Here is a 24111-nt window from a genome sequence, read left to right as displayed (position 1 = left end):
CCCAGTCTCTTGGCATAAGGGCTGAATATCGCGCGCGTGTTACACACACACACACACACAGCGAGTGAATTGAGCGTCGCCTTAGTAATGCGATACAGTGGCTTAAACTAACGAGTAACTTTGATAATTCTATAACCAAGTTTGAGCACTTAAAAGTATCAGAGTCAAATATAAACCAAGTTGCACCATCTACACCAAGTATAGAATATATGTGCCAATTTACAGAAAAATCGGTCGACACAATCAGCTTAAATCATGTCATAAAGAAACATCAACACACAGACAGACATGAAGACGATGCCATAGATGGGTCTGACAACGAAACCAATAAAAAATCTACAGCTGAAAGAAACTAGGGGTCCAGGGACACCATGGCCACTTGGGAAGTGGTTTCAAATGCTCAACAATCTAACAATTTCAATATTCAACACCCCCTGAAGTCCATTGGCTTGTACAAAAACCAATGACCTTGAAACTCACCAGAGTCATAGAATATGTCAGCAGCTACGATTTTGTCATCGATTGTGATAACAAAATATGCCTCGTTACCAATTTGATATGGAAGTTATTCTTCTACTCAACGCCCCCTGGTTTCCATATGCAAAACCCAATGAATCACAATCATAGAACATGTCATGAACTATAACTTTGCAATTGATCATGGTGACAAAATATGCCTAGGTACCAATCTAATAAGGAAATACTCTAAGTTATTCTACTATTCAATGACCTCTGGTGACCATATAGCATAACTAATGTCCTTGAAACTCACCCCAATCATTGAACACGATACGAGCTACAACTTTCCGATTGATTGAGGGAACACAAATTGCTTAGGTATCAATATAATGTGGAAAAACTTATTCCCACCTACGAATGAGTACTGATGACACCAAGATGGCCGCCAATTGCGCCATAATTGGCTGATCGAAATTACCTGTTTCAGGTATAAAACATCCCTTTCCAAAGAATTCCCATCACAAATTGCAATGAGAAATGGCAAACCAGTGGAAAGCTACAGGACTCAGAATTCAGGCCAAAATTTTGGGCACAAAAAAGGTCATAGGGCGGCCATCTTGAGTCCGATCAACTCAACTTTCCTTATGCTGATAGGCCCTTGGGGGATTCAAATACATACGAAAGATCAAGGTAATTGACTTTAACATCTTCAAAATTTCCTGAAAATAATTCAGGCCCCTCCCTCCGTGGGTGGTGGTGGCCTCGCTGAGGCAAACCCCACAGGTACACCTATCTTTCCACAGCACATGCATTATGACCAGCAGGGTCAACGACTTGCCCAAACTAGTGGATGTTTCACAATTGGAAAACCGACTTGATTTATTACAGTCTAAGGTCAAGAATCAGATTGTTTGTTTATTCAGAGTTGTTGACTCTGGTCTGCCTATCTTTACAAATAGGCTTATCTCTTTTGTTATGATTCTGATAACCTCATTTATAGTTTTGAGTAAAGTATAAGACGGCATGTGATGTCATCGTGGTTGGCCAATAACCTTCGATATACTTATTCTATCCTATCCGTAGATAACCTAATCGTAATTAAAACTATAGCGACAATGCTCTTCGTATCGTTCATGTATTATTTAATCTCACACATATGTACAATGTGAAAAGCAATTTCACGTCTTTGGGATAAGGCGGCGAATAGATTTTTGGAATACAAGTCACAATTAACTGACGTACCAGGTTCAAACCCCAAATACGTCATAACAATGTTAGGCTACACTAGTGTAACAACTAGACTTAAGAATGTTTGATAAAATAGTTTCTTATAGTTTGGATATGGTTTAAAATTAACTGATGTTAAAAATCAAATGAGAAAGAAAAGTGCGCGTGTGTGTCATTTACAGCATTTTTTATAGCCACGCCGTGTATACACAATGTGTATATTCAATGTATACACAATACATTCAACACTTGGATACAATGAGCACTACCAGAAAAAACCGATCCCAATGATTTATTGCGAACAGTGGTAAAGACTCTCAACTACTATGAGAATTACCAAAGCAATGTTTTCATAAGCGACATATGTAATCATAAGAAGAAGGGACTCGACTTATACACCGACTATAGCCTTAGTACAACTTTTTAAACTGAAAATTTGACCTCGACATCAGGTTGACTTGTACACCAGATAATACGGTATTCAATACCGCCAGATGAACATGATAAGATAACAAGGACTCATCACAGTCATAGAACATGGAATGAGCTACAATTTCACAATTGATTTTGGTTACAAAATATATCTAGAGTCCAAATACAATATGCAAATACTAACTTATTCAGCTATTTAACACCCCCTGGTGACCATAAACAAAAAACAATGACCTTGACACTCACCACAATCATTGAAAATGTAACTAGCTACTATTTTGCAATTAATTGTGGTTACAAAATATGCCTAGGGATCAATACAATATGAAAAAAGACCCCAAGAGGCACTATGGCCAGCCTGTAGGTACGCTTGTTTGTTTCTTGCTGTGCTCTGCTTTGTTTGTGCTAACGCTTATGTACCCTTACGATAACATATTTTGCCGTGCATTGGTGACGATTATTCGAGTTTCCGGGCATGACGACAGCGAAATTGTTATCGCACATCTGATGATATTCCACGTGTAGAAAGAAATTGTTATGCTTGTTGTAAATCGTATGTTGTTGTGCGATACCTAAAAATTTACTGTAGGGAAAAAAAAGTGTGTTCACAGTACATAGATCAGTAATACTGAGTTTCTGAGAGACCTGCTACCCAGCTGGCTGATATTCTTTTTCCAGTTTTCAGTGCTGTTTTCCACAGCAGGGCTAGGGGTCAGTTGTGAAATATTTTTAGTGTTAAACAGAAATGGCACCAAACGAGCGTGTTGTTTATTTATCTGGGGTAGATATAACCCTCACCCAACCTGAAATGATCACTAGCTGGTTCAGCGAAGTAGGTCTTGAGGTAAAAGCCATTATTAGACAGCACACCGCAGGGAATTTTATATCATTTTTGTCTGCAGTATTGGCCCAACATTTGGTCAAGAGTTTTCATGGTCAACGTATAGATCAGTCCGGCTCAGAATACACAATGAGTGCCAAAATGGCTATGAAAGAGCAAGACTGATATTTGGTCACTCAAGTTTTTCAACCATAGATTAGACATACCTCTGGCCTAGATTCAAAAGGGGGTTAAGCCAGAGTTAGAACAACTTTCTGCCGTTCTAAGGTGCTTCGAGGGGTTAGATCCAGGAAGCAAGATTATTTGTTTTGTGAGATGGAAAAAAGGAGGACTCCATTACCTAGTTTGTCAAGAGACAAAATGGCGGCATCCCCTAACCTTGAAGGTTTATAAACTCCGTTGCCGAAGCCTAGCGAGATGAGTGGTTCAGCTTTATTTGCAGGGAATACAGTGGCAAATGGAGATACGTGCATTTGAGTTGCAAATTATTATGGTCGTGTGCAGATCTTTACTAGGTTCTGCTGTAAGCGTGCTATTTAATACTGGAGAGGGTGCCACGGTCAAAGACATTCTAGACAAAATGACTTTGGTATTCAGCGAGGTACATTTGCTTGAAGAAAGCTCACATCAATTCTATCTCCCTGTCCAGAGAGCCGGGGAATCCATTAGTCAGTCAGTGGTCATGCCGTTTAGATGACATAATTTTCCAGATTCTCGGCTCTCTGGACGAGCTCAATGTATTAATGAGGAGACTTATAGTTTGAGACTTGCAGTTTTGTCGAGTTCTAGAAGTTTATATTGTATTTTATCTTTCTTAAAGAATTATTTTGTAGTCAAATAAGACCAAAGATAAACATTTGTTTATGGTATACGTCCAAAATTTCGTAGGTACAGGTAGACGTAGCAGGGAAACTATTTTATATTTTCAAAAAGATATTCGCACAATATGAAAAAACATTCAAATAAAATTCATATGGTGTCACATATCAGAGGGTGGCTGAAAATTGAGTCTTGGAAACGAAACCTCTTCCAATGTATGGCCGCGGAAGCTAAAACACCGGGGCGAAGTATAAGATCGTTTTAAATCCTGGAATTTACAACTACAATATTCAAACCTCGACCTATACCTAGAGTCTGGTGCTTAGTATTTTCAGGTCACAAGAAATTACAATTTATTATAAATTCTCTCAAACAGAAAACACAGTGCTCATCCTCTGCTACAGCGATTATTCAGCCTGTTATCATTATTACCAAACCTGCACGTGCCGAGCAGCGTTACAGCATCACCATATAGTAGTCTAGTATGACCGTGTGTTTGTGTGTGCAACAGTCTATTGTTTAGCACTCCCGCGCACATGGAGGCTTTGTGTAGTGAACATTCATTTCGTTTCAATCCCAATCAACACAATCACCGGGTATTAAAATGAAACAATACCTATGGCGATATGTGAAATAATTATATTCTCACCAGCAATGAGCACATATACGGCACCTAGTCCAATGAAACGTTCACCATAAATGGCTTTCCCATAATCATTTTAGTAGCGCCGGAATTCCCTGTATATCCCAAAAACAGCCAATCACATTCGCTTTTAGCTCACAATCACATTGCCTCCCGATGTTTTGAGTATGACATCGTCTTTATATAGCAGTCTCCCTAGACGACTTATGGTCATTCTTTCCGCTCAGGAAGTTGGCTATGCATCAGTTTCACGTGTCGCAGTAAGAATCTGTAATAAGGGCCAGCGTTTAATTTCTATCCCTTCCGGAGTTTGTATTTGTTCTATCTCAGCTGTCGATTTACTGGCGGGTCGTAAAGTAGTTAATTTGTCAGATATTGCGTGATTCTCCTCATGATTCAGTTGAAGCTGATTTATCTAGTTTTTCTCAGGATAATTAGTAGATTCCTGAACAGTCTGGCACAATAATATGTCACGAGAACAATTTTTATCTATGTTTAAATTAAATGATGTAGTACCCGAGACCATGGACAAATTGACATCGTTATAGTGAGCCTGACGGTCTATATTTTCTACCTCGGATTCGGATTTAGGTAGGACGCATCTAGTTGAACATCGTATAAATTCATCCGATCATAGCCCGATTTTTCCACGGTATAGACTCATCCCTCCAGCTATGGTTGACGAGGTCCGGGAACATCTTAAAATGATGCTGGCAACTGGGGTAATCAGGCCGTCATCGAGAGCTTTCGCCTCACCCGTAGTTTTGATTAGAAAAAAAACTGGGGAATTACGATTTTGCATAGATTATCAGGAACTATAAAAACACAATCCCCGATAGGTATTGTCTCCCCAGAATTGAAGAACATCTTAATGCTTTTTCAGGCCCTAAGTATTTCTCCAGTCTTATCTGAAGAGTGGGTATTGGCAGGTAGCTGTGGTCCAAGCAGAGGGATCGAACGGTCTTTGCTGTTGGCCCTGGTTTTGGATTTTTTGAGTGTGATGCCATGCCATTTGGGTTAACTGGGGCCCCAGCTACCTTCCAACGTTTAATGGAGGTTTGTGTGGGTGATATGAACCTTAAAGAATGCCTTGTGTACATCGACGATATTATAGTATTTTTCAATACTCTCGATGAACAAATTGTCAGATTAACTAACATTTTCGAATAGCTGCAAAATGCAGGGCTCAAGTTAAAATCCTCGAAACTGAAGATTTTGTATTTGGGCCATACAGTCACAGAGGCTGGCATTGAGCCAGACCCCCAAAAAATAAGACTGTGTTTTATTGGAAATTCCTGAGACGGCTGGAGAGGTTCGGAGTTTTGTGGGGTTCACATCGTATTACTGTCCCTTTGTACCGGATTTCGCGAAGATAGCAAAACCTATCAACGATCTCTTAAGGGAGTGTTAAAGTCTGGATCAGGGAAAAGTATTTCTATATCGAATGTAGGGTGAAGCCCAACAAAATGCTTTTGATACATTGAAACGTATATGTTAACCTCCGGTGCTTGCCTATGCTGAGGATAGTCTTCCCTTTGAGTTACATACTGATGCGTCACTTAACGGTTTAGGGGCATGTCTATATCAGAACCAATTTGCGAGTCGGGGATTGAAAGACTCTTAGAAGAACTACCCAGCCCATAAATTATAATTTTTTGGCTTAAAAATGGGCTTTCTCGGAGGTAATTTATGATTATGTATACGACAGTAAGTGCACTGTAAAAACTGATAGCAACCCCCTTACATATGTGTTAACCACAGCGAAACTTGACGCCACGTGTCATCGTTGGTTGTAAAGTTTGGCTAAAGTTGAACTTTCTCTGGAATATCAATCCGGTTAGAGTCACGTGGATGCAGATGCTTTGAGTCCAAAAGTCAATGTAGACTCTGCAGTAGTTCAGGCTTTGTCTTGTACAGGGTCAGTATCTTTTCCATCTGACGTTCAAGCCTCAAGTGAACAGATTGGTAGTAATTATTTTAGAGACAACAGGGATCTTGTTCTCACTCAGGAAAATGATCCTGATTTGAGGCGTATTATCAGCCATTTTAGAGCTACGGGTAGTTTCAGCTCTTCTTGTCGCCAGGATCATAGGTGGGGAAAGGATGCAACCCAATTTTGTTTTCATGATGGTTTTTTATGCCGAAGAGTATTAGAGAATAGTGTACAGCATTTCCGTGTCGTTTTGCCTTTTTCAGAGAGGTCTATTGTTTTAGATTTAGTTCATGACCAAATGGGTCATCTGGGTCGTGAGAAGACCCTCAGTTGACACCTGGTGTCATCATTGGTTGCAAAGTTTGACTAAAGCTGAACTTTCTCTGGAATATCAATGCGGTAAGAGTAACGTGGATGCAGATGCTTTAAGTCCAAAAGTCAATGTAGACTGCAGTAGTTCAGGCTGTGTCTTGTACAGGGTCAGTATCTTTTCCATCTGACGTTCAAGCCTCAAGTGAACAGATTGGTAGTAATTATTTTAGAGACAACAGGGATCTTGTTCTCACTCAGGAAAATGATCTTGATTTGAGGCGTATCAGCCATATTAGAGCTACGGGTAGTTTCAGCTCTTCTTGTCGCCAGGATCGTAGGTGGCAGAAGGATGCAACCCAATTTTGTTTTCATGATGTCCAGCATTTCCGTGTCATTTTGCCTGATTCAGAGAGGTCTATAGTTTTAGATTTAGTTCATGACCAAATGGGTCATCTGGGTCGTGAGAAGATCCTCAGTCTTTTACATAGCAAATTTTTCTGGCTGGGTATGTATATAGATGTGGACACATATATCAAATCGTGTAGCCGGTGTGTAGTTCATGGGTCCGTACCCCATTTTCAGGCCGAATTGGTCCCAATCCTGACTTCGGAGTCACTGGACGTAGTATGTGTTGAGTACCTTACTTTAGATCAGAGTATAGGTGGGTTTGAGTCTGTATTAGTTTAAACAGATCACTTTACGAAATACGCACTGGCAATACCTACCCGGAATCAAACGGCCAAAACTACAGCGCATATGCTATATGAGCATTTCATTACGAAATTTGGTGTTCCGAAAAATAATTTACGCCTATCTGAGAGCTAATTTTGAAAGCCAGTATATCAATGAGTTGTGTAGTATTCTGAATATCGAGAAATCTCATACCTCGCCGTATCATCCTCCGGGAAATGGGGCAGTTGAAAGATTCAACTCAACTCTTATTTGGGTTTGCTGGAACCTGTAGCGAAATTTTCCTGGAAGGACCACATCTCTTTGGTCGTGTTTCAATACAATTGTACCCCTCATGATTTCACTAGGTTTTCCCCGTACCATTTGATGTTTGGTCGGGAACCGATTTTACCAGTGGATGAGGTGTATAATTAAATTAGGCCCCAAAGACGGTGCACTGCTACGTTGCAGGAGGAATTTTTTTCCTTATGGAACCAAGCCAAGCCTAAGTTCAAAGTTTCAGCAAATAAATACTCCAAGTATTATATTTCTCGTGTTTGTGGGGGTCAATATCTGTAGGGGGAGCTATAAAACATGCCCATTTTCAAAAGATTGCTCGGAACTTACGAGGCCGAGCAACTGCGCTGCTCGGTTTACTGCTCGGACATTCTGGTCGGTTTTGATAAATTAGCCCCGCGCAATATGAGCTGCTCGATAATCTCTGCTCGGAACTCTGCTCGGTTAATCGTTTGTAGATCCGCGCAAATACTAGCTGCTCGGCATGCTGCTCGGAATTGAACGTATGAAATACCGAGCAAAGGCACGATACTCGGTGACTTGCTCGACGGGTTGATCGGAACATCAGTCATCGCTGAACTCTACGTAGTACACGCACCAACCTCTGAACTCTGAATGATTTGGCCGTATATCTGTCTTTGGGTTTTATATGCTACCCGAACAATAGATAATTATCTGGCCGAGTAATTACACCGATCAGAAAGACTTACTCGGCCGAGCAGGATTTTTTTTGCCGAGTAACTGCTCCAGTAAAGCAACTTTGCTTGGATTAGCATCATAGTAGCAAGTAATTAATGCCGATGTTGCTATTCGCGTAGAGATGACGTACCACTGGAGCAAACGTTGATACATTTTTGAGCGCGCCTTCGACGGAGAAAAAAAATACATGAAAAAAAATATTGTTCATTAGTTGTAGAACTACGTATCATTAGGTTTTTGGATGTTTGAATGATCTATTGATCATATTTTACCCATGAAGAGACAGGTGACAATAGCCGTTGATTTAGAGGCGTCTTTATTTGTTTACGATTTTATTTTTCTGGCTAATGTTTTTACTGAACTAAATCTATGAATTATTTCGTAGGCCTATTGGTATGTATTTTTCGCGTGGCATGAATATTTTCTGTATACTCGACAATCGTGTTCCAAAGGCCGATGACTGCTTCAAACGAACGATCTTGTCATACGATCGAATTACAAATTCGCTCCGAACATCCACCTCAAATCCATTCACAAATAGTCCTATATATGTAAACTAATCTGATGGGCTGTTTTTGAAGTGACTAGAATTTCTACATCAGAATTTGAATAAATATGCGTCTTGACGTTCAAATAGAAAAATTAATTGTTACAAGTTATATACGATGATTTTAGTTAATGATATAAGTTCACAAATTTCTTGCCAAAAAACTTTTATTCTCGATGAGGTAAGCTAAACCTTTCTAATTTTTATATACTTTACCGTGTCATTCAATATGTCAAGTCTTAATATTAAATCATTAAAAGTTTATACTTATTTTTACTTTATTATTTTACTTTATTTATCAAAAATAGGCCTCAAGCTTTGGCAGAGCCGCATTTATGGTGTCCGCCCGGGCCGATATTCATTCTGTTATCGATTAAATTCATTAATTTAATAGGGGATATGCAAATCACTGTAATTGTGAAAACTATAGTTTAGGCCTAGCTCCGATGAAAATAACAGGGATACTTGTTTTTATTACGATAAAAATGCGTAGGACCGGCCTTTTAGTTAGACCGTGTGAAAAGTCATCACGCGGCGTACGAGAACCGTTATTTTAAACGGTGCGCTTTGGTACTTAGCAGGACTGGTTTCGGTTAGACCTAATTACCGGAAGTTTTGTTACACTCCGAGACCGTGGTGCGCTTTGCTTTCACAATTTGATCAGTGGTGAAGTGACCAGAGATTATATAAACAGTAAAACTATCATGTCTACTCGGTCGATTACGATGTCAGCAGGAAAAAAACGGGATTGCGAAGATTCCGAGGAAAGGCCTCGCAAACGTTATAGAATATCCAGGTTAAGCCATCGAGAGCATGACGACTGCAATAAAAACGACAACAACGTTGTCGTTGCCGCCGCCGTCGGCACCTTTCGAAATCGAAAAAGAACACATGAAAAACCAAAATCCAGTGTTGTAGGGTAAGCTAAACTGTTTTTAGAAGCTATGAACTAAAATAATCTACCTAGCCCCTCTTCTGGCCTCTCTCGAACCTAATTTATTAATATAATATAGTTTTTGGTTAGTGACGTGAAGCGAATATATTTCATTCTTTTTTGTTCGATGACACAAATTTGGCATCTGTCTTATTCTAGCCTAAAGATTTGAACATGTGCCTGTCATAGTAACAGTAATTTTATTAATTATTTGTATCAAACATGTTTGGCAATCGGTTCATTCGAAATCAGGTGTAAATATTTAAAACTATCTACGGTTACGGGAGTCTATAGGCCTACTCTATATCTAGGCTATAAATATATTAAAATTCGTCAAACCTGCGTAACCTGACCTTAAATTTCTATAGCCTAATGGAATGGGCTGAAATCACTCAACTATTGGTGGGGAATGCTATGCTGTTCATCGGCTCCTTTTCCTATTCTCTGTTTAATAGTCACTGTGTAATGTATGCTTATTATTTTCATTCCAGGGTTGTCTCTGCTGTGGTTTCGTGTGATATGACCGACACTCAAAGCTACCTCTTGGACTTACTTAAGAATGAACAGCACTGGGAAGTGACTGGTGGAGTTTTCGTTGTTGCAGATGGTGCAGAATATTTTATAGTGAAAAACGGACAGAAATTTTATAGTGGAGCGGAAACTTATCTGTTATTGACATGTGACTGCAAAGAGGGAATGAATGTTCATTCAGAATTGAATGCACTCAGTAAAATCGTTACTGAAGACATTGCTACTATCAAAATGCGTTACACGAGTAGATACTGCAAACATTCCTTTGCAGTCGCAGAAATGTATAAAAATCGTTTAGAGAATGAAGTTTCTGATACCGTTTCAGTAGCTATTCTTTCTAACAAACCCTTCGTCGCTGCCGTTTCTGGTGTACATATTATCAAATGGAACAGTCGGTTAGGACATTTTCTTTGCCGAACATGTCATTTCAATAACAATTGCCCTCATATTGTGCAGTATAAAGACTGGTGCGAAAATAATTTTGATTTACCGTCAAAAGCAAATAGTGATGATGAACCTATTGCGCAGAGAGAGATCAGTTCAGTGTCATCACTGAAAATACCCTATCCATTGCCAAGCAGTCTGCGGGAAGTTCTCAGGACACAAAAACTGGGCTTAGGGTATCCGGACGCTCTTATTCCGTCATTGGTAACTCCTAGTTGCAAACATAATTTCCCTTGGGATAAGCGAGATCCTGTTTTAATGGAATGGGAATCGCAGAATGCTACAATATATACGGAAAACGGAGGACAGTCTTATACTATAAGAGATGGTGCGGTCAGGCCTATTAAAGGTAATGTAAAAATAATCAATTATTTAATAATATCAATCACAATGTCTAAACATTATATTATTATTTGTCCCTAAAATAAATGCTAAAATAAATGCTTATTTGACTTCTTAGTATTCAGTACTTTTTTTGTATATTTTTTGTAGTGTATTACATCCCCACCACTTGTGATTGTGATTGTCGTTTATTTTTCGATGGCCAGCAAGAACTTTTAGTGAATTTGAATAATTCAAGTCTAGCGGATTGTTGTTTGTTATTCAAGTATATGCATTTAATGGTAGAAGCAAGGAACCCGCTCTCATCATTTCAGAGGTATTTATACTTTTTGCTATTTTTCCAATCACAAGTGTACACTTTTCTTCTAAAATTGCTAAAACATAATTTTTATTTCATTTAAAGGGCTATGTCACGGTCAGCTGCAAAATGTATGCGCGTGTTGATGAAACAATGTATTTTTTTCATAATATATATAACATTTCTCCCGCGTGTTGAGCCTGGCGTGTTCAATGACCGCTATCTATTTATATATATAAATGTATTTTTATGTTTTGCTATAATGTCCGCATGGTGATTGTAAGACGCATGTAATTTTTGTAAACATCGTTTTCTTCATGAAATAAATATTGAATGTTAAAAAAATGAGAAACACGGTATCAATTTTGAATGGCCTAAAGGGGATTTTTAGCCACCTTCCAAAAACATGATTTAATGAACTGAATGTCTCTGTGGGCGATTTTGTGTAGCGTGTATCGTTCTACTGTTACTATCGGTAACCTACTAATATAGCAGTAAACACGTGCATGTCTTTAATCGATACTTGTGTTTGCTGCCGGGAGGTCGTTCAGATATGCGAGTTGAAAGGAATTTGAAAATAGTTCAAGTTGAACGAATATTAGAGCTGAGCAATTTCTTGTATAAGTGAATAATTTAAATGTAGAGGCCTATGGTTTAACGGAGACATCAATAGCTTAGATAAACTTTGCGGACTTCGTCGCTCTCGCCTAAGAGTGCGATTCGCTATATCATTAGTAGAGAGACATGAAATTTCACAATAAGTCACTCGGTCGCGATATGATATTTCAGGCAAAAATCCCCGGCCTGTATACAAGTTTTTCTGCCCATGCAGTATATATGTGGCTATAGCGGTGGAGTAGGCCTACTGAGTATCTGGGGAAATCCCGGTTCTCTGCAATATTTGACATAAAACCTAGTCGAGCATAATTCCGAGCAGCATGCCGAGCAGCTCGTATTTGCGCAGATCTACAAACGATTGAAACCGAGCAGAGTTCCGAGCAGAGATTATCGAGCAGCTCATATTGCGCGGGGCTAATTTATCAAAACCGAGCAGAATGTCCGAGCAGTAAACCGAGCAGCGCAGTTGCTCGGCCGCGTAATTTCCAGGCAATCTTTTGAAAATGGGCATGTTTTATACCTGGTAGGGGATATGGTTTTAGTGAAGAAGTTAGGTGTAAAATGGAGAAATAAACTTGGTGATAAATGGGATGAAACTCTATACATAATTTCGGTATATGTGGTAGAGAATTCCCTTTCGAAGAAACCGAAAATCTTACATCGTAACTCGCTCGTGGTTCTGTCTGTGCCTTTTCGAGAATCTGATATTAAGGCAAGAGATCCACGGATCTTTATATCTCGGGCGCAATAAGTCAAATGAAAAAATTGAGAATGCACGCTCATACACGCAGCTTTAATCACAAAATCCCAGGGCAGTGAAGAAACAGATGAAGCATCTACAATAAGTACAGAAGACAGCGTAACAATAATAAGTTCAAAACATGCCATTTTGAACAGAAAGTGGGTCATAAGTCAGCCATCTTGAATTGGAGAAGTTCCGAGAACGAGACAGTTCCTTTTCATATTATCATACACTTACCATAAAAATGTCATTAACTTATCCCAAACGGTTTTCGAGTTATCGTGTATACGGAAAGTTCCTGTGTCAAAAGTAGATGGTGTCGGCCATTTTGAATCGGAGAAGTCCCCAAAACAATAAGGTTTTACATCATACTATCATACAAACCTAATATAAATTTCATGAAATTTTCTCAAACGATTTTTTAGCTATCACGTACACGTGTCAAAAATAGGTCATAATTCGGCCATCTTGAATCATAGATTCCCCAAAAAAGTTCCCCACCATACCACCATACATGCACATACCATAACAATTTCATGAAATCATGTCAAACGGTTTTTGATTTTTCGTGTACACGGAGAGTTCCTGTGTCAAAAGTAAGTCATAAGTCGGCCATGTGGAAAGAGGTCCACAGTAAATTGGAAATGGAAAGCAGTATGAATCATCAACGCATAAAACATTCAAAGGTAATTATAATCTCTATTGAAAGATGGTAGCTAATGTTGAACATCGTAAAACATAAGTGACGAACAATGCACCGCACAGTATCACTGTAGCAGTATGCCTGTTATACAATGCACTGGACTGGAATTTTCCAAAATCTTAAAATTTCCAAATCTTCAGCACTAAAAGTTAAGAATTAGAAAGCACTGAACTAATGAGTTGGGAAAAATATAAAGCAAGAACATTTTGAAATTAAACAATATAAAATTTAGCAAATAGTTGGATAAAGGATTTGGGCCAAATGGTCTCGGTTGATCAATGCTATAAATCTTAAGTGCAACACCACTGGATTCTAATAACCTCTGATGATCGGCATTTTAAAAACTGTGTTGTTCCACTTTCATCAACACTGATTTTAACATCCCCGTTTCTCAAACACAGAATAACTTCATTATCTTTAAGCATTATGGGTTTTTCAATTATTCAACAGCCCCAAGTTTTGGACAAGTGGCTATGCTCCTCTATACAGAAAATTCTAATTAAGTCACGATTTAACTGTATTGACATTGCATAACACTGGAATGATCTCAAGGAAAACCAGATGAAATTTACCTTTGCAAAGATTTAATTAGATTATTGGATCTGACTACAGCATAAACTTCTGTGAAATCATGGTCACCTTGGGTATGAGTCAATAACCAACTGGTTATGGCAAGCAGATCCTCAATTACTCTCTCAGGCAAATGGTCGATATTACCAGGCAGAAACTCAGCATCAATAACTAGAAAAAATATGAGGGAAAAATTTTGTTACTGGTGGCATACCCACAGTTACAAACCGTATTGCATTATTACAAACTTATCAATTACTCGTCAGTCATTGTCGCTGAGCGTGCTGCTGACACGTGATGCATTTTCTGTCAGTTAAGTCTGAACAATGACAGCTGTGTCACGCAGTTCGTTCCAATGCCAGTGGAAACAATTTCAGCAGGTTTTTATTCATACTTTATACTAATTAATGGATTAATCGCTAATTCTACAAATCATACATAATTCATAGATAATACAAATTACATATAATGTTTATAAATTTGTAGAATAAAACCATGGTCCCAAGAGATACGAATTAAGCGAGGTTGACTGTAGGTGACCACCTACCCTTAATTGGACAATGCTGACGAACTATATAGAACATATAGAACGTACAATACAAAATGTTTCAATTCACTCAACGAGGGCAGCTAATACAATATTAACAAAAACCTTGACAAGTCTATACAAATTTTTGTAAAGCCCAATATATCACACAGGAAAGCAAAAGTGCAAGAGCTGCATTGCTTCGATTCCGGCGATCTTCTATATAAGATCAAACAAGCATGCTATGCCATGCGCAGTCAAGACTCATCACTTAGCTGGGCGAAAGCCATTAGATGTAGCTTAGATGAATCAAAATCAGGCCAGGTTCAATCATTTAACACGTTGACTGCCATCTATGAGATATCTCGTAGTAGCAGGTGTGCCGCTCCTTGCCACTACGAGATATCTCGTAGTAAGCCCGGAGTGAATGAATTCATTTTTTTTCTGTTTGGCAATGTGGATAACAACATAAATCGAAGTCTGGCAACTCAGATAAACAAGTAATTTTTTAAAAATCAATAACTAACTTTTTTTATCAATTCTTTATTTATTCATGAACATCTAAAAAATCAAATTATATTACGTGATTATTTTCACATCAAAGTTTATAAGGCATCAAACGCTTATCAAATACCTTTCCTAATTGGAAAGAAATGATTCACCTCACTGTGAATCGATAATAAACATAGTACGATAGAAATTATAGCATTGTTGTCATGGCATTTCTTTAGTTTAGTACATGGTATCTCCTGAAACAAGGGGTTACACATAATGCTGGTTTTCCAGGACAGACATCACAAACGTAACGTGTTACTTTGCGGTTACCATCTCTTCTGCAAATGCGACATGGCTTTGTGGGGTATTGCTTTCTATCTGATGGGGGAACACATGCAAGATAGTGAAATGCTGCTGGAACATCTGGGTTTAGGGGAGGGGGAACGAGTCTCGTAGCTGGCAACTGGCATAAAACGTTTACCCCCACTGCCAACTACGAGACTCGATTCAACTCTGTTTTCACCATATAATAGGTGTAATACATGCATTAAATGCAATAAAAATCAATATATGTGGTTTCCGCCTACTTTTCGTTGATTGGTGAAATTGGCAATGTTGAGAAAAAAAAATTTTTTTAGTGGCAGTCAATGTGTTAAGCCCGTTTTTAGGTTTTACATAGGGTGGGCAGTATATAGGCCTCCGTAAAATCTGCTCATTCAGTGAAACCATTTTATAAAAATCAACAGAAAAAAACTAGGGGACCAGGGACACCATGCCCACTTGCGAAGTGGTTTCAAATGCTAAACAATCTAACAATTTCAATATTCAACGCCCCTTAATGATCAAATACAAAAACAAATTACATTGAAACTCACCACAACCATAAACCATGTCAGCAGCTACAATTTTGTAATTGATTGTGATAACAAAATATGCCTAGGTTCCAATCTGATATGGAAATACTAACTTATTCTACTACTCAGCGCCCCCAGGTGACCGTATGCATAACACAATGACCATGAAACTCACCACAATCATAGAACATGTCATGAGCTACAACTTTGCTATTGATCTTGGTAACAAAATATGCCGATGTACCAATACAATAGCGCAATACTAAGTTTTTCTACTATTCAACACCCCCTGGTGACCATATAGAAAAACTAAAGAACATGAAACTCACCACAATCATAGACAATGTCATGAGCTACAACTTTGCAATTGATTGTCGTGACAAAATAAGCATAGGTACAAATATATTATAGAAATACATGGTTATTGTACAATTCATGCCCCCTGGTGGCCATATACAAAACCCCATAACCTTGAAACTCACCATATATCATAGAACATGTTATGAGCTACAACTTTTCTAACGATTTTGGTAACATAATATGCTTAGGTATAAATATAACTCGAAAAACTTTGTTCCACCTACGAATGAGTACTGATGACACCAAGATGGCCGCAAATTGCGCCATAATTGGCTGATCAAAAAAACCTGTCTCAGGTATAATTCATCCCTTTCCAAAGAATACCCATCACAAATTGCAATGAAAATGGCAAACCAGAAGGAAGCTTCAGGACTCAGAAATCGGGCCAAAATTGACATTTTTGGGCAGAAAAAAGGTCATAGGACAGCCATCTTGTGTCTGATATGTGTCTGATGTCCAATACATACTAAAGATCAAAGAGTATTCAAAAGTTTTTGGGCTAAAGATGTGTCTAGGGTAGATACATGTGTACCCAAATATCAAGACATCACATTGAAGCGTCTTTAAAACTTTCCAAAATAACTGGATTCCGTCGACGGATGGATGGGTGGACGGATGGACAATATGACTGTTAACGTTGTTTTTCATGCGGACCCCAGGTGGGAATAACTTGAATTGAATCGACCCAATTTTAAATAGGGTTTTGGCCTAAGTGATACTCTTCTTGTGGACCAAGTTTGAAGTACACTGGTCAACAATTGCAGCCTCTAGGCTGTTAACGTCATTTTTCCATGTAGGCCCCCTAGTGGCCATTATATGCATAGCAGGTTTGTTCAGTTTCAAAACTGAATCAAATTGCACGTTTACATAGTGGTGGCATATTAGGTTCGAATCCGTCAATGCAATGCGTGTATTCAAATTTTCTACAATCCATATCTTTCTGAAGAGCATGGTGCTGCTTAGCAGAAAACTTGTTATTGCTACTTTGCAGCTATAGTTTCAACAGTTGCTCTCATTGATTAGGCGAGTTTTCAGTTGTGAGGCAAAACTATCGAGAGAAGATATAATGTGTATCAACTGTGGCAGAACATTCCATAGGCGGGTAGCTACCGAATCCGGGTCATAATACCTCTGCCCAAAATACCTCCACCCAAATATCCCGCACCCAGAATCCCTCCGCCCAGAATACCCTCATATGTTTCCAAAATACCTCCAGGCCCTAGATCTAATGGGTTTATGCCTGAAGGACAAAAATTAGGAACCTATTAGTAATATAATTTTTTATAATTTGTCACCATCAAAGTTTTAATTTACAGGCCATATTCAAATAAACCAAAGTTCTGTAGTTTAAAAGTAGTTAATTGAGCGAAACAAAGTATAATGTTAATTTCAGTATATTGTTCAAAAGATCATTGTTGCAGTTAAATGGAAATGAACTGAACTGGTGTGTATACCGAAATGTAGTACATTGTTTTCTTAGATTATAGGACTAATTAATATTCTATATTCGAAATATTGAATTGTTTCCAGAAAAATCTAGTATTAGATTTAAGACATGAGATAAACTAATTAATATTCTATAATCCCTATCTCATTGTTTGTTCAAATTGGGTCGATTTGTAAATTTCCCAGCCATAACTAATTGGAAGTGAACATTGTCATTAATTGTTATTCAATTATTATTCAGTATAGGCTTATATAACCGTAATACATTATATATGATCCCATACATGTATAATAGTCAATATTGGTGGTACTTTATACATCTAAATAATAAAATTATAGTATTTCTTTTAATTCTTGGTGGAGGTATTTTGGACACATTTGAGGGTATTCTGGGTGGAGGGATTCTGGGTGTGGGATTTAGGACGGAGGTATTTTGGGCGGAGGTATTATGGGCGTATCCCATAGCTACCAGAGCTGCCAACCTCAGAAATATGTTGTCAGTACAAATCTTCGAGTTTGTCAGTATTTTCTTGAGTTTGTCAGTATTTTTTCACGAGTGATGCGACCTGAAAAAAATCTTCCACTTCAGATCAAAAAGAGAATTTCTAACCAAAACATTGTAAAAATTAATGCTATCACTTATATTATAACTAAATAATTATTGATAATAATATATTATACATAAAAAAAAATTTTTAATGAAATTTCATTTCAATATTTTACAGTATCTAATCTGTATTTGATCTGAAAAGTATCTAATTCAAGTAATTTTTTCAAGTCAAGACGTGTTACCGAATTAAAACTATCAATTGAAGATGATGAATTAATTCTTGAATAGATAGTATATGTTAATTCTAAATCTAATTACCTTTTTAATTCATAGGCCCTTATTACAATTTATGATATATTATACATTTATGAAGATATTTTTATTCTAGTAATTTAAAGATTCTGTTATACTTGAATTAAATTAAACTACGCGCGTGTCAGGGCATCTCCGTGGTGTTACAATACAGCACACATGTTCTCTATCGATCACTAGTACAGCTGGGATTCCCTGCTGTACACCGACATGAGCATGTCTGAGTGTGTAGACTATTTTCAGCAATTACATCATTGAGCGCTCAGAGCTGTGGAGCTAGTAAACAGGTGTTGAAAGACAAAACAATGCTGACAAAATCATGAACACAATGCGACTGTTGATATGGTGAATAGCTGATAGCATTCCACTGCTAATTGCAGGCCCACTATTGACTACTGAGTTAATTGTTTTATTGTTGCGGTTCAAAATTCTATTCAAGACCGTAACACGGTACACAAGAGCCCACAGCTATATGAAAATATGGAGAAACCGAATGGGTTGGCAAGTCTGCGCTACCACTGTATAAGCTAGAGAGGCATAACATTCCTGGCAGTATCTCAGTTCAAATATTTGTTGCCACAGTCAAGCGGTGCATCTGGCTTGCGCTAGATAACTGGGGTTTGACAATGAATGTTCCTTTTGGAAGTCATTCCTCATTGAAACGCATTTTAATAAGCAGCTACTATATTGACCAGATGCTAACATTTCCATATAATTTGTTCCTTCCATAGCATTCAATGACCCATTATATTAGTCATATACAGACCCATAGAGGGCGAAATACTTAAATGTCTGTATCTCTGTTATACTTGAAGTTATGACTAAAGTTTGTATCTCGATACTTCACAGTCAAAAGTCATCAATGACCTTCGAAATTAGGGAAAGAACAACTTTTGTCTGATGTGGCACGAACTGTCACCCTGATATAAGTCACATAACTTTACATAGTCTTTATATACAGAATCATGAGTATGATGTGAGAACTAGGTGTCAGAGAAGTTGCAGACATCAGGTCTCACAAACTAACACGTAGTCACATGTTTGAGAGACATTAATTACAGATGATGGAGAACCCAAATTTATGTCCTGGTGGCTTATGCAAGTACCAATGAAGCTGCCGATATACAGATAGTGACCAGAACGTTTATCCGCAATGGTTATTCTTTATTTACCGCTGACCACTTTTTGGGTGAGGATCAATTTTTTTATTTTGGTTGACATGGGTAACATGTTGACATGTATTTATTTTGTCATTACCTGGACACTGGTATGAAGTCAGATGTTGAAATAACCATTATCATAAGAGTATGTCACTTAGGTTTTCCAGTCAGTCGTAAACAGATCGTCAAAACAGAGAAATGCGTACTACTTGCAATCACCAGCTGGACTTAAGGACGCTATAACTACAAAACACGTCGCAGCTGTTCGTCGCAGAATCAGACAGAGTTCAAATAACATCAAAATTCAACGCCGGGGATCCTCTGCAGATCTTTCGAAAATACAGTTTTCGTATCGTCACAGCGCACGTATATAACGACAACATGTGACTCTTTCGTGAATGACTAAGAAGTGTTCAGAATTTTTCGCGCCATGCAACTCAATTTTTCCTGTTTTCACAGTGGATGAAGTTAATCAACCCAGCATCTGTGTTTTCTGCAAATTTGGATGACCATATTTAATTGGACAAGGGGGCACCTGTCACCCTGATATACCGTATTTTCCGGTGTATAAGTCGAGTTTTTGAGACCAAAAATCATGTCCAAAAAACGTAGGTCCACTTATACACCGGCTACACTTTCGATATCGTTTAAACTGACGATGTTTAGAGTTCAAGGTCGCCATGATGAAATGGAATATTAATTTATGTTAGGCTACACTCATATACCAATTAGAATTTAGGATGTTGATAAAAATAGTTTCTTATAGTTTGGAAATGTTTCAAAATTAACTAATGTTAAAAATCAAAAGAGAAAGAAAACCGCATATATTCATTGTACAGTGTTTATATAAGCCGCGATGCTGTGGCAGCGTGCCAATAATCAATACACAGTCAGTCTAATACTAGACTACAGGCGCGCGGTATTCAACACTATACATTCAACACGTGGACACAAACAATGAGCACTAATCCGGTAATTCAATATTAGAAACAACAGATCCCAATGATTTAATAATGCAAACAGTGGTAAAGACTCTCAACTACTATGAAAATGACATGGGCACTGTTTTCAATGTGAAATATGTAAACACATGAAGAAGCGACTCGATTTATACACCGACTATAGCCCTAGCACAACTTTTTAAACTGAAAATTTGACCTCGACTTATACACCGGGTCGACTTGTACACCGGAAAATACGGTAAGTCACATATTTCATAATCATATATATCTACAATTTCATATCAAACAGTTCATAATATTTCATATCTCTTACAACATGAAGTACTCAATAATAATAATAATAATAATAATAATAATAATAACAATGATAATAACGTAACATAACTTATGATTATAGTGTCAATATGTGCTTTAAAGTCGTAATCAACATGTCACATAACTCAATATGTTTTCACAGTAATTAGCTATAGTCAGTGCTCATCAATAATTAATCAATGTCTCTCAAACATGTCACTAGGTGTTTGTTTGTGAGTCCTGATGTCTTCAACTTCTGAGACACCTAATTCTCACATCATACTCCCGATTCTTAATATAAAGACTATGTAAAGTTATGAAAATCATTCTCATTCCGGGATGCAATAAAGATTGTACATATAAGGTTTTTATGGATGGAATCCTGTACTGCTGGTGTAAATGCTAGTTCCCCAGCCAGCCTGCCGATACAACACCAGCCGGTTACATAACATCAAATGTTTTATTACATTTTCTATGAGATTTGTTCGTAGGGCGATCTGAGTTATATTGAACTGTAGTTCCTAATTTCTCAGATTAAAACTGTTCAATGAGTGATTCAGTCAATTGACATTCGACAGTCGATTGATCATGCAAAGGTTCGACAATAAGACATAACGACCTACAAACATATATACAAAGTCAAGAAGATACACAATATCTGTGTATGATGAACAAATGCAAGCGTTCCCACAATAATTCAGGCAAAAAATGTTAAGTTCTCCATTAGTCCTTTCTGCCAAGCAGACTAAAAACCAGGGGCCGGTTGCTCAAAAGTTGGTTGGAGTTAACCAGTGGTTGGTTGATATGGTGACAATTGAAATTTCATTGTTACTATGGTATTTAACGGCCGGTTATCTTTAACCAACTTTTGAGCAACTGGCCCCAGTAGTTCATTTTGCCAGTGGTCGCACCTTTGTACGCCTCAATGTATGGCAACCCCAATTCTTTAATGGTTTTGGCTTCTAGCTCCTTCCGCAAGAGATAGAATAGTGGTCCCAGTTGCACTTATTAGCCCTTGACTAGACGCTTGTAATGATGTTTTGTCCGTCGGCGTAAAACCTGCTATCGCTGATAAGATAAAATCCCACTATTTACAGATTAAAAGAATTTAAAAACAAGAATTTATTTATTAAATCTAAAATATTTAAAAGACACGACGTTTCGATCTCACCCTAGAGATCATCGTCAGGCTATCGCTGCTTTACAGCAGAAAAAATCTGAGGGTTTCTAAGGTCCAGTAACTTTGCTAATTCAACTGTATCAGTCAAACTGACCAATCAGCATGATGGAGCCCATCAGAGACTGGATATTTACAAGCAATAAATAACCACAAAGGATCATTATACAGTATAACGAACACAATGTAAAGATAAATCCTTTGTTTCATATTTTGATCTACACCAATTCAAAATTGAATACAAACAAAAATGCAGGACATGACATTGAATGTGAAATTCATACTAACCTTCATCCTGTTCATTGTCAATCAAATTCAGAACAACAGTTGGCATAACTGGTTTACTATGTCGTGCAAGGAGGTTTTTGAATTCTTTTTCTATGCTCTTTCTCCCAACATCAAGAAGATGACTCTTTAAAATTGAAAATGTATTTTCGTTCAACAAATAAAGATTTCAGAATGTATATATGCAGTCCTGCTTAATATGAACTCCATCCTGATGGCTAAATAATAATGTCTGAAATAATAATGTCTGGAACTGCAATAGAATAGAACAGAATATACAGACAGGAGACAACAAGGCAATTCGATACTACGTATCTATGTCCCCCGTGATAGCCAGTAGGGAATGAATGACCCCCGAAGACACTAATCTTTGGTATAGAAAAATGATGAGTGTATCCAGAGATAACCATACTATAAAATATCATTTTCCTGCTATGAATGGTTATTTGAGAATTGAGTTTACAGGGTTTTAGGCAAAAGACGTCTACCAACCTTGACCTTTGACCCTAGAACTCCAAAATCACTAATGCACATCCTCTCCCTAGGGGTAATCATACTATGAAATAGCATTGTTCTGTTATCAATGGTTCTTCTTGGATCGTGTTTGCAAGGTTTCATATGAATGATATCTAGTGACCTTGACCTTTGTCCCCAAAGTCAATAGGGCACATCCTCTCCCTAGGGGTAATCATACTATGTAATATCATGGTCCTGCTATGAACGGTTCTTCTGGAATGACGTTCGCAAGGTTTCACATGAATGACCGGTAGTCACCTTGAACTTTGGTACTTGGACCACAAAACGTAGTGATTGGGATTCTGACACAATGTTTACAGGTATAGTTTGAAACATGTGCTGATTGGTCAGCTTGTCCCTAGGTTTCAATGTTTATCAAAAACAGCACACGTAGGTTGACTTTTCAACCTGGCAGGTTCAAACCACAGGCATTCGCCGATGGGATTAGGATACAGTTCCTGGGGCCATTGATAATGTATGTGTTTTGAGTGGTTATTCTGGAATAAATCAGAATAACAAGGGGTTCATCATATACAAAACCCAATGACCTTGAAACTCACCACAGTGATAGAATATGTCAAGAGCTACAACTTTGCTATTGATTGTGGTTACAAAACACGCATAGGAACCAATATCATATGGAAATGCTAAGTTATCGTACAATGCAATGCCATCTGGTGACCATATGCAAAAAAACACCGTGAAACTTACTACAATCATAGAACATGTTATGAGCTACAACTTTGCAATTGATTGAGGTAACAAAATATGCCTAGGTACCAATAAAATATGGAAATACTTAGTTATTGCACTATTCAACGCTCCCCTGATGACTATATACAAATGCTGATGACCTTGAAACTCACCTCGATCATAGGATCATATGCCATGAATGAGAATTTTGCAATTTATTGCGGTAACAAAATATGCCTAGGTACAAATATAATATGTGACCTAGTATTGCCATCCGAATGCCAGTCAAGTTTTTCCTATACGCTCACGCTTCGTCATCTACCTTATCTTTTATATATTAAACAGGGTTCATTGTCTCAAGCCCAGGTGAAATTCAAGCCATTTCAAGCTAGATTCATACCATTTTCAAGCTGTTTTTAAG

The 24111-nt window shown here is 37.8% G+C and overlaps 1 protein-coding gene across 4 annotated transcripts in view; it reads right to left on the bottom strand.

The window, feature by feature from the left end:
* Positions 1-24111, bottom strand: part of LOC141904778 (exocyst complex component 7-like) — a 221742-nt gene that overhangs the window by 171201 nt on the left and 26430 nt on the right. For all 4 annotated transcript variants that reach the window (XM_074793438.1, XM_074793437.1, XM_074793435.1 and 1 more), the window contains exons 5-6: positions 22485-22608; positions 14063-14231 (exon numbers count right to left, since the gene is read on the bottom strand). In XM_074793438.1, coding sequence (XP_074649539.1) covers positions 14063-14231; positions 22485-22608 — 293 coding nt within the window. The remainder of the gene's footprint in view (positions 1-14062; positions 14232-22484; positions 22609-24111) is intronic.

The sequence above is a fragment of the Tubulanus polymorphus genome, chromosome 4, assembly GCF_964204645.1.
Source record: "Tubulanus polymorphus chromosome 4, tnTubPoly1.2, whole genome shotgun sequence".
Classification (NCBI taxonomy): Eukaryota; Metazoa; Nemertea; class Palaeonemertea; order Tubulaniformes; family Tubulanidae; genus Tubulanus; species Tubulanus polymorphus.
This window is presented reverse-complemented; position numbering and strand designations above follow the sequence as displayed.